The 12,767-nt window shown below is 38.4% G+C and overlaps 1 protein-coding gene across 1 annotated transcript in view; it reads right to left on the bottom strand.

The window, feature by feature from the left end:
- Positions 1 to 2,780: 2,780 nt before the first annotated feature.
- The window catches only part of CLVS2 (clavesin 2), a 70,098-nt gene continuing 60,111 nt past the window's right edge, over positions 2,781 to 12,767 (bottom strand). Inside the window, exon 5 of the mRNA XM_030556220.1 lies at positions 2,781 to 11,578. Within this exon, the coding sequence (XP_030412080.1) occupies positions 11,491 to 11,578 (88 nt within the window). The 3' untranslated portion in view covers positions 2,781 to 11,490. The remainder of the gene's footprint in view (positions 11,579 to 12,767) is intronic.

Here is a 12,767-nt window from a genome sequence, read left to right as displayed (position 1 = left end):
CTCCTAGACCAGAAGGGACCTTGAAAGGTCATTGAGTTCAGACCCCTGCCTTCACTAGCAGGACCAAGGACTGATTTTTGCCCCATATCCCTAAGTGGCTCCCTCAAGGATTGAAATCACAACCCTGGGTTTAGCAGGCCAATACTCAAACCACCGAGCTATCCCTCCCCACTTGCTCCATAACCTCAGCTGTGCAGAACACAAGGCCATCCACAGCCTCAGAAACGACTCTGACATCATAATAAAAAAGGCTGACAAAGGAGGTGCTGTCATCATGAATAGGTTGGAATATGAATGAGAGGCTGCTAGACAACTCTCTGACACCACATTCTACAGGCCATTATCCTCTGACCCCACTGAGGGTTACCAAAAGAAACTACACCATCTGCTCGAGAAACTCCCTAAAGCAGCACAGGAACAAATCTACACCGACACACTCCTAGAGCCCCAACCAGGGGTATTCTATCTGCTACCCAAAATCCATAAATCAGGGAATAATGGACGCCCCATCATCTCAGACATTGGCACCCTGACAGCAGAATTGTCTGGCTATGTAGACTCTCTCCTCAGACCCTACGCTACCAGCACTCCCAGCTATCTTTGAGACACCACTGACTTCTTGAGGAAACTAAAATCCTTTGGTGATCTTCCAGAAAACACCATCCTAGCCACTATGGATGTGGAAGCTCTCTACATGAACATTCCACACAAAACCATCAGGAATAGCATCCATGATACAATTATGGCAAACCTGGCAGCTGAACTTTGTGACTTTGTCCTTACCCACAACTATTTCAGATTTGGGGACAATTTATACCTTCAAGCCAGCGGGACTGCTATGGGTACCCCATTGCCCCACAGTATGCCAACATTTTTATGGCTGACTTAGAACAACGCTTCCTCAGCTTTTGTCCCCTTACGCCCCTACTCTACTTGCACTACATTGATGAAATCATCATCATCTGGACCCATGGGAAGGAGGCCCTTGAGGAATTCCACCAAGATTTCAATGATTTCCACCCCACCATCAACCTCAGCCTGGACCAGTACACACAAGGGATCAACTTCCTAGACATTACAGTGCTAATAAGCAATGGTCACATAAACACTACCCTATACTGGAAACCTACTGACTGCTATACTTACCTACATGCCTCCAGCTTTCATCCAGACCACATCATATAATCCATTGTCTACAGCCAAGCTCTAAGATACAACTGCATTTGCTCCAATCCCTCAGACAGAGACAAACACCTACAGGATCTCTATCAAGCATTCCTAAAACTACAATACCCACCCAGTGAAATGAAAAACAGATTGACAGAGTCAGAAGGGTACCCAGAAGTCAAATACTACAAGACAGGCCCAACAAAGAAAGCAACAAAACACCACTAGCCATCATTTACATTCCCCCATCCCAACTAAAACCTCTCCAGCATATCAAGTATCTACAACCTATTCTGAAGGCCGATTTCTCACTCTCAGAGACCTTAGAAGACAGGACAGTTCTCACTTACAGACAGCCCCCCAACCTGAAGCAAATACTCACCAGCAACTATACACCACACAACAAAAACACCAACCCAAGAACCAAACCCTGCAACAAACCTCGGTGCCCCATATCTATTCAAGGGACATCATCATAGGACCTAGCTACATCAGCCACTCCATCGGGGCTCATTCACCTGCACATCTACCAATGTGATATATGCCAGCAATGCCACTCTGCCATGTACATTGGCTAAACTAGATGGTCTCTACGCAAAAGAATAAATGGACACAAATCTAACATCAGGAATCATAACATTCAAAAAACAGTAGAAGAACACTTCAATCTCTTTGGTCACTCAATAACAGACCTAAAAGTGGCAATTCTTCAACAAAAAACCTTCCAAAACAGACTCCAATGTGAAACTGCAGAACTGGAATTAATTTGCAAACTGAATACCATCAGATTAAGCCTGAATAAAGACTGGGAGTGGTTGGGTCATTATAAAACCTAAACTCAATTTCCCCCTACTGTTACTCACACCTTCTTGTCAACTGTCTGAAATAGGCCACTCTCATTACCACTTCAAAAGTTATTTTTCCTCCCTTGGTATCCTGCTGTTAATTGAATTGTCTTGTTAGACTGACCTCACACTTGGTAAGGCAACTCCCATCCTATCATATATTTATACCTGCTCCTGTATTTTCCACTCCATGCATCTGATGAAGTGGGTGGTAGCCCACAAAAGCTTATTCCCAAATAAATGTGTAGTCTCTAAGGTGCCACAAGGACTCGTCATTGTTTTTGCCAATACAGACTAACATGGCTACCACTCTGAAACTTTTCATAGGAACAGTATCTTTGTCTTGGAGAAGCTGGCTTCAGTGGAGTTATTCTAGCTTTAAAGTGGTGTAACATCAGACTCTGCCCTTCCTAGCTCTCCTACCCAGACGTAACACCAATAAATGTGAGAAGAAGATACGAAATGGTATACAGCAGTGAAGTAGGAAAGAGCAGGTTGAGAGATGCAGGAGCTAGTTCTACTGACAAGAACTGACTTTTTCCTGGGATACATTTCCTGGTGTTCTTCATCTATGCATATATTGATGACCAGATTGCACGCTTTTCCAATAAGTGTCAGCATATAACAGTATTGTGAAAATGTGCAATCTCTCTAACATTTTCTATTGAATTGTTAAAGTGTCATCCAATATCACCAGAGTTAACACAAATGTTGATTTTTTCCACTCAATTATTTCTCCTTGTTCTTAACATGTCAGTTACAACCCATTCAAGCAATTTCCTCTACACACATTTTAGCACAAGCTGGCTGACAAACACACCTGTGTACAAACAAATATATGTATTTTAATTTTCATTTGGTCATATTTTATTTAACAGAATGTCATTCTGCCTCAATAACCAACAATGATTTAAAGGAATTTGCTTTTCAAAGTAGCCCACTTGATCACAAAGGACTGATGATATTTAAATATACAATATAAACAGTGACAATGTTTCACAGAGTCATTAAATCTGCAGATTATAGGGCAGAACACAACAGATCAAAAAACAAAACAAAACAAACCCTTATGTCATTACTGCCCAGGAATGAAATTCAAACCGGAGGACTACTTGTGAAAAGAATTTTTACTGAAAATATATAGACAGAGAACATGATCAATAGTTTGTCTTGGCCTTACAAGTCTCAGACCCTCCTGAGTCCTAACAGTTCCAGACTATGAAATAAAAAACAAAGTTCTCCTGAGCATACGAGCATTACTGGTAAATTAGTCCTGTAATTTGTATATTTGAGATGATCCTGATGCATATTTTCTATACAGCTCCAAGTAGATTGTTGCATGAGATAAATGTATTTAGTGGTTACTGCTATTTGAGCCATACAGAACACGAAAGCCTTAGTGACCCTTAGCCAGAACCTTACCTGTATTCCTCTGTGGATGAGATTAGCTGCTGTTATAACTTACCAGTTCACCCTGTTACCATAGATTTATATAAGGGAAACATTTAAAATAGTTGTTCTCAAACTATTGTCTGCACATCACCAGTGGACTATGGAGCCCTGTTCCTCAGTAAGTCACCCAATGAAATATTTTGAGAACCCATGATGGTATAGGGAAAGGAGGGGGCAGGAAGAAGAAAAGTTGCAGTCCTGGGAAAGGATAGCAGAATCTCTTTTGCAATATGGTCTACAGAATGAAAAAACTGGAGGAGAACCAATTTAAAAGCACTATCAACTTGAAATCTAGTCAGCTGCAAAAAAGAAGCAGCTTCAGGTACTACACCTGTCTCTGAATCCCCTTGCCAATGTTTGTGGTTTTGCAAATACTTTCCTATTTAAAATATATATTTTCCCCCTGTTGCTGTGTGACAGACCCAAAGAAATCTCGTGAAAAACCACATATAGGGGAAAACAATAAAGGTGATTATATAAGAAGAGTTGTCAAAGGTACAAAGCAAATTAATTCTGAAGCTGACGAGAAGAGGGAAAGCCCTGTTTTCAGTTACAGTAGTTTTGTTAATTGCAACAGTAACAGATAATACTTTTACAGACAGAAATGTGATGTTCAAAGTTGTTAGTGTCCCTTTAAGTGACTAATGTCTATCATAATCATTAAGCTGGCAGACCTCATTTTTTAAAAATAATTTTGATGGATAATATTTATGTTTATTTTTAAAGATTTTATCAAATAAAATTTTCATAATTGTGGGACATAGGGGGTAAGACAATTAGTTAATGACAGTAAATGTTGAGATTCAACAATTTAAAGCTTTATAGCCCATTAAAACACAAATTGTCAACATCAAATATCAAAATATACAATAGTACTTTTTTTTACTATTCATTCACTAATCCATTTGTAACAAGCCTAAATCAAGCATCTAAAAATCACTGGATTTGGTTCCTAAATAAGTTCTCAAGCAACATTTTTTTTATTTTGCCTATTTGTAGATTTCAATTATCATCAATTGAAAAAATTTTCATCTTTGTGCACATAGTAAAATCAACGTTTACTGACGTTTACTGATAAAAATCGAATCCTTCCAAATCCAGTTAACATCACTTGCAAAACTGCTTAATACTGGAGCTAGATCAACTATAGCTTCCTAAGAGCTTGAGAATATTTCTAAGCGTTTAAGGATAATTCCCACACAATATATATTTGCAGCCTTTTAAACAGGGAAGGCCCAGGTATTGATTTCAGAACAGGCTGGATTATCATCTGGTACTGCAGAAGGACCAACCTGTACAAAATAAGCGCTGTGGCAAGGACTTGCAAAACACATCCCTTCTTCTCCTGCCTGGAAGAACTCGTGCAAAAGAAATCTCCAGCTCTCCTGTTCTACTACAAGTAAATCTCAGGCTTGGTTGTTTGCCCTGCTACAAATGACTGCATAGGCTGCTGGGAAATATTCCAGAAGAAATAAAGAGAAGAGATGAGATGAGATAAGAAAAGACTCAGACTGGCATATGGGTCAAGGTTAAAAATAAGATATTGTGTTGGAGTGAGGAGAAAACATTTCCCCTCCCTCTTGACCACTGCTGTACACCACAGTGTGAAAGGAAGGCCCCTCTCACCTTATACTAGGGTTGTTGGGGCAGCCCTTCCATCTCCTCATTTGCTGTTCTTTTTGCAGGCCACCTGGCTTTTCTTTTTCTTTAATGGCACTTTGTCTCCTTGCCTCCTCTCCACCTCATGACCTCTGAAATGGAGCTGCCAACAAAGGAGGGCTCAATACTTATTCCCCCCAGGTCTCTGATGTTTAGTCAGTTAGGGACCTGTTTACTTCATGAGACACACTGACCCCTAAAGTCCTACTGAAGAGCTCATTTACTCTATAAAACGACTGAGATGGGAAGAGTCACCAAGCCTAAATGCTCGAGAAAGGAATGGATGTTGAATTGGGTTCCAGGTTCCTAGGGCCTCTACAAAGTGGGAATTTGTCCCTTGAGAGAAGGAATATAACACCCTTTGCAGTTGTGGACCCTATAACCATCACATAGCATCCATGGGCCATCAGTCATTGCAACGCAGTTTCATATTTTGTACTGTAATTAAAGCTATCTTGTGAAGCTTCAGAAAACTCCATCAGTACCACACAGAGCAAAAGCGGAACTCTGCTCATTCAGAAACATAGGCAAAGGGCACAAGAAAAGCTATATTCCATTTACTGGAAGCGATAATCCTTCAGACAAAAAGTTACTTTACAGTATTTTGACATCCATCTTGCTGTAAGTTTGGGACTACTGCTATTTTAATTTGAATACATTTATTTTATCTTTTTGTATTATCTTTTCTCCTGCTGTTTCTCTTTTTTTTTTTTAATGAACCAAGGGACCCAATTTGAAATCCTTGCATTTGGTCAATACCAAGCATTGTTCATGTAACAGGATGCCTATTTTGGTGTGGAAATGCTAATTCACCTGTCACTTGTTTTCTGTTCAAATGTGTCCCTTCACTATCATCTACTTCTGTGTTAACAGCACATAGTTTGTCACAACTTTTTGGAGAAGTCTTTTTGTGAATGAATGGTACTGAATCTTTCTGATTCATGTGCTTTTTTTTAAGCCATTTTGGCACCAAAGCAATACAGCAGTTATAGGCCCTCACAGTCATTGGGTCAAGCAAGTAGTTGTCTTGGTAGATGGACTCTCATAAGCAAAATACTTTGGCCTAATTTTAAACCAGTTTGTTGTACTGTATTATTAAAAACTAAAGTTAAATCCCCCCCTCATTGCTCCATGAGCTCACTTTTCAGAATTCCCTTGTTTGTTTGTAATTGTTCCATCCCTTTCAAAGTTATCATTAACAACTTAAATGGTAACTCATTCAAAAGAGTGGACATCCACCAGAATATAAAATGACTTTGAATGTTGGTGTAGAAACTTTATTCTATTATCTTCCCAAACATCATTTGGTATAAATTTAACCAATTTATTCACAGGGAACAAGTTGCACTGAGGAATGAAAGAAAAAGTAGTGAGAGTTTGTGAGCTGTGTTTCAACCATATATCAACAGCTGCCATACCATGGAAAAGATAAAAATGACAAAACTGTTTGCTGGGCTGTGTGATAATCACCCAACAGGGGCCAATATCATTTTGTGGTTTTAAACCCCTATGTGGAAAAATGGGTCAGGATCTCAGAAAATGATATGGACATGTCCTCGGAGAATTAAGACATGAAAACCTGGCTGAAAGACATCTCAAGGTTAATATGTATGCTAAATTTAAATCCCAGGTACTGTCCTGTTACAGGTTCTCAAGGTAATCAAGGGTCAGGGCCATAACAGTTGGTGGGAAACATTTTCTTCATTTCCGCAGCAGCAAATATATTTTTTATATAATATATATATATTTATGCCCCTAATTCAGAAAGAAATTTTGGAATGCAGGTCATTTCTGCAAGTCATTCAAGCTAGAATGTTTAGGGAATTTCTAAGGAAATTTGTGATTTTAATCATCTGATAATTTTCTCAACCAAAAGAAAATAGAGGCAGTTTAAATTACTGAGATATTAATGTAAGCGAGCCAAATACCCCAAAAATGTCATTCCTACCATATATCAGAACCATGTGTATGCCTTCTCTTAGGAACCTCACATGTCTAACTCTCTTTACCACTACCTCCCTATCTGAAAAAAGGGGTATAACTATCTACTTGCCTTTGTAATGCTCTTTGAGATCTATGGATGAAACCCACTATTCTCAGCTGCCAGCACAATATGATAAGCAGGATGATGTGAATATTTTCATATCATCATGGGATTACATTACATTCCTATGATATCATACTAGAAGCCCTGAAATGAAGACACTGGTGATATCCCAACAAATCATCCCCAAAAAGCAACTGAAGGGTTTCTCTGTTTTTAAAAGGAAAATCCCATCCATCTCTGATGTCTGATTCAAGGCATTTCTTCTCCTGCTTCCCCTAACTTTTCCTGAAATCCTGAGGTGATGTCAAAACCAACAAAACAGAAGATAACATGGAGTCAGATGGTATTCCTTTTTGTTAAGTGTTCCCAACCATTTTGAATGATGGTTCTCAGAAGGTTGGGAAATCTTTTCAGTCACCATTATAGTATAGGCCTAAGTAAGAAGACTAACAAAAAAAGAAAAGTATAATTTTATCTAGTGCTATACTTAGACTTTGTTGAGCCTGCAATTAAACAGCACAGAGGACATTTCTCCATGTAAATCACTGAGGTAGAGCAATGCTTTTAGATGTACACTACAAAAGTTTATATTTCCCTCAGCGTGTAGACTTGATTAAACTAAAACAATGGTTTATTTTTGTGAAGCAGCATAATATACTCACCAGAGTCTAAAACTGTTCTTTTTTATATCGTACAAGGAACTTATACTCCTTCTAGGATGTAACTAGATAAAAACCAGGTTACATGTAATCAGTTTTGGTCTGAGAGGCCACGTAAATTTTGGTATTTATAAGAGGTTACTGTGACCTGATCCAATGCTCAGTGAACAAAAAGATCACCATTGATTTCCTTGGGTACTGGCTTAGGCCTTTTGAGCACAAAAGGTTCCATTAATTCTCAATATTTTACAAACATCAGTTTTACACACAGAGACATAGTTTAAAGGGAATAATTAGAGCCTGCTTACGACCTGTAACTATCATTTTTAAACCATATGTCTTCTTCACTTAAACACCAGGTCAGCTGTATTTAAGACTGCTATCTATTCCTTTTCCATGAAATATTTCTTTTTTTCCTTTACATTTAAGTAAAATAACACAGAAGTTGAATACTAAAGGGCTAATACTGCCCAAACAAACGAAAACAGGAACACAAGATTCCAACCTATGTCTGAAGTTATACAACTCAATGGTACAGTAGAAAATTGAATCATCCATCTTCCATAATAATGAAGATAACTGAAATTTGGACTGCAAAATGGACTGAAAATTAACCCTATTTTTTAGACAGAAATGGCTTTCCTTTTGGTAGAGAATATTTTCTACAAGAAGCAGAAGCGAGAAACTCCTTCTCTGTAGATGCTGACAAGTTAAGTGAAAAGCTTTGTGCAACAATTGTTTTTTGCTTATTCACTCTCAGATTGTTATCCAGTGTGAGGAATTGCTGCTGCAACGTGAAACTGCTTCCGCTAGACATAAACACCAAACAAAATGCACTGAAGCTCAATTCTTCAGTAATGAGACTCTTTCCTGGAAAAGTTAGCTTTGTTCTTGGTAAAAGGATGAGTTCTCCAGTATGTAAACATACTACTATATCCTAGTTTCACTTTTTGGAAAGAATCTATAAAGTAAGGACTATATTAGACATCAGACTACATTACATAAATTGCAGTTAAGTGCATCCTGTAAAGAATTAAAAACAAAAAACAAATTAGCCAGCTGGTATACAGAAATTTCATAAAGTTACATATTTTTCTTCCATGAAGCTTCATAAAGATTTAAGAGGCAACTGATCTCATTCCTAGATTTAATAGAATCTAGTGGGCCTGCACTTCAGCTGGTGTAGTTTAAAATCAAACTAATTAAAATAGATTTATGCTGATTTACACCAGGATCTGGCCTTGTCTCCACAAAGCTTCAACCAAGATTTGGACCATCCCTATCTTTAGTTAGGCCTAGACAAGGAACATTAACTCTTTGCAAAACCTTGAAACCCATGTGCAGGAAAAACATCTATTGTGAGAATTTTGCCTGAGTGAGGATTTCAAGATCAGAATTTATGTGAACATATGATCTTGGTATCCATATGAATGTCAGGTAAGTACAGCACACATCCAAATATGACATCTTTATGAGCCCTCGGTGTGTAAGCTGGATATATAGCCTGGTGTTACTCTGGTTGTGATAGGGTAATTGCACAAAATTCATAACTTGGTTCTATAGTCTGTTAAAAGGGTAACAATAGTAATAGATACAGTTGTTTCTACCATTCAAAAGGAAGTTTCTTTAAAATCTGGGAGATGGTGGATTTCAAACGTCTGTTGGAACTATCAGGGTTCAACGTTTTTTAAATTCAGGTCCTGTATTTTGTTCATTCCATAACTATATTTTCAGGTATAGTTTGTGCATAGAAATACAATAATTTGTTCAAAGAGATTCCTGGAATATAATCATATGTTGAGGCATTAAGTGCAGACATACACCTCTTAGCAATCTTACTAATCAATCAATAAGTACGTACTAAAGTTGTATCTCTGTTTTGCTTGTACTAGTCAGGTGACTTAAGGTGGTTTCTGGATAAAAAGAGAGGATACCATTGTGGAAAGGACAGGATGAACTTCTGACAATACCAACATTCATGTATCTTTCTAGCTTAATGCTGAAAGATACAGTTCTCCTGTGGGATTTCTTACTTGAAGTTCTATATAATTCTTTGCTCTAAAGCCACCACTGGAATTGATTAGTGACCTGTGAATAATATCTTTGCATTTTAAATAAGAAACATCATCACTGCTGTAGGGAAGATCTTACTTGAATCACAGACACCTAAATATTGATGTTTCTAGGGGATCTCAAGGTTCTTCCCAGCTGTTAGGGATCAAGTAAGAATACCTTAACTGATTCTGATATGTTCCTACAGTAATTCTACAATTCAGCAGAATTGTCTTGGCTTTCCTGGGTCTTCCCATCCTTGTCTGAGTGCAGTTTTAATTCCGATAAAGATGTCTGGTCAATTTCAGGGGCACATTCTTATCTTGATGCATATAAATATCAGCACAATAGACATGAACATATAGCCCCCAAATTTCAGTTGACTCCATTCTGTTCATAGTGAAACTAGTTGCTCTTATGAGGTAAGAGTATTTCTGTAATATGGCACATGTTTAATATATACAATTACACCACAACAGAAACAAAAATGTCTTTAATGTCTATGCTGAGTGGCTTGACTATGCCTCATTCATATTAGCCCGTGCTTGATGTTGGATACTGTACATAAAGTTCTACTATGTTAATGTCACATTGTCTCAATATACAATCTATAATATCTCTAAGTACATTGAATAGGTATGATTTATTTTTATAAACCCTTGGTTAAATATACTTGTCTAACAATGCCACTTTATATGTTTGTTAGAGATTGGTAAAAATATATATGTATTCAGTCACTGAGTGCACAGGATTTCATAATTAACCCTGAGCCTACAGCTGCAGTTCAAAATACTAGTTATTACACTGCATTGGGATGAATATTTTTTTCACTCCAAAGAGGAGAATGTTCTGCAAAAATTCTTGAAGTGAACACAATATGCAACAAAAGGATTAATATGGCACACACTGAAAGGCTCAAATTAGGCGAATAAGCCAAGCTGCTTTCAAACCTCTAAACTTCTCTTGAAACTAAACAGAAAAAAAGCTCACAAATCCATACAGGCATTTGTGCCCTGCTCATCTGTTACTCTTTTCCCCTATAATACATGACTTATCCCCTATAATGCATGACCACAAGGTTATTGGTAAAATTAATTCCTGTAAATAGTTTTGTAACCACTGTGGTTTTCCTTATCGCCAAGTTCTTATATTCGCTCTATCTTTGAATGCTGCATGAGCACGACAGGGGACAAAAAGTAGTCAATATGATAGCTGCTTCCTACAGACAGGACAAAACTTAATTAACAATGTTTGTGTGTGTGTGTGTGTGTGTGTGTGTGTGTGTGTGTGTTCTCTTTTTACAGTGCTTTTCACAGACAAATTTTAATAATCACTTTTCCATATTACTTGTCTACCATAACTTACAAATTCAAAGTGGAAGATTACATTATATTTACAAACAAGTTGGCACTTACAGAATAAATTGATTTTTTTTTCAACCCAGGGCACCCATGTTTCAGGCCGACTAGCATAACTTGCTGCCTGATTACATTATGCTACATTAACATGAATAAATAGAATTTCAGCTGGTACATGCCTTTCCAATGGTTTGCTTGCTGCTGAAAAGCAGTACCTTTCACCCCACTTCACATTCGATGCTCAGAAACTGTTAGTCCAGTGAAAGCAGAGGCTGCATGTTTTCCTCCTCGTTTTTATCCAGGCGTTTTTGCACCCCAGGATCCACGACTGACTGAGATCTGCAAAAGGAAAACATGCTTTGACTTTTCTTGATCAAGACAAACAAAAGTAAAGCTCGTTTTTTTAAAAGGGCTCAGTAATAATGGTACAGGCAGCATAACTATCTTATCACAGCAGGTGATCAGAAATACCCCCATGAAACAAATGCAGGGAAGGGTCAGTGCTGGTTTGCTGATGTAGGAGAACAGAGCAGCAAGGCAGGATCTCTCCCTAGCACACAACATGGTGCAAGCTGTCTACTCTGCCAGCTCATATACTGACCTACTCCATCAAAGGGTGTCAATATGCTGGTAAAGGGGTGCTTCCTGCAGCCCAGTTGGCTAATGGAACACTGCAGGTGGTAGCACATTTTAGGCAGAGGCACAAGTTTCTACTACTGTTCAGAAGGGAAAAGTGCAGCTAACAGTGCATTCCACTAAGCCAGTCCCATTGAATCCTGTCATGGCCAGTAGGACTCCCAGAGCAGATAACACATCCCTCAGCTTCCATTATCAGCTTTACAGGGCTAACCAGGGAAGGCTTGTAAGGCTAAAGTCACTGATAATTGTAAAGCTCTTTGAGATCCTTAGATGGAAGGCAATATAAAAGTGCAAAGCTGGTGTTATAATACCCTGCTGCAGCCTTGATTAAGTGGGCAGCTTGGTAGATGGCACTTTCTAACACTACCTTCTGCAGCTCCCTGGGTTTTCCACGGAAACCTTCCATCCATGTACTGACAAGGCTTCACCCTGCTCGGCTTTTGAGACTGGACAGCGTCACTTCCAGAAGAGGACTGGCTTCTGGCCTTACATGTTCATTCCAAAACCAAAATACTTCATTTCAAAAGCCAGTAAAGGTTGTGAAGTGTCAGCAGTCTAGTTCCATATTATACCATTTACAGAACTCAAGAACCTAACGAAAAGCTAAGAACACTATGAATCTTGCACTTCTTGCATGGTAAAAAATAAACATATTGGGCCAAATGCTGTACTAGTGTAAACAGGCACTGCTCCAAGGAAGTCAACAGAGTTATGAATTTACACCAGGAGAGAATTTGATCCATCCTGCTCAGCAAGTACAGCCAATAAATAAAAATAAATAATAATAATGTGAGCTTTTCAGGGCAAGAATTCTGTCAGTTTTGTATAGCTCCCATCACAATGGGGTTCTGATCCTGCTCAAATCTTTAGCTATCACTGCAATACACAT

Source organism: Gopherus evgoodei, chromosome 3 (assembly GCF_007399415.2).
Source record: "Gopherus evgoodei ecotype Sinaloan lineage chromosome 3, rGopEvg1_v1.p, whole genome shotgun sequence".
NCBI lineage: Eukaryota > Metazoa > Chordata > Testudines > Testudinidae > Gopherus > Gopherus evgoodei.
The sequence above is the reverse complement of the archived record's forward strand: the minus strand, read 5'-3'. Positions and strand labels throughout refer to the sequence as shown.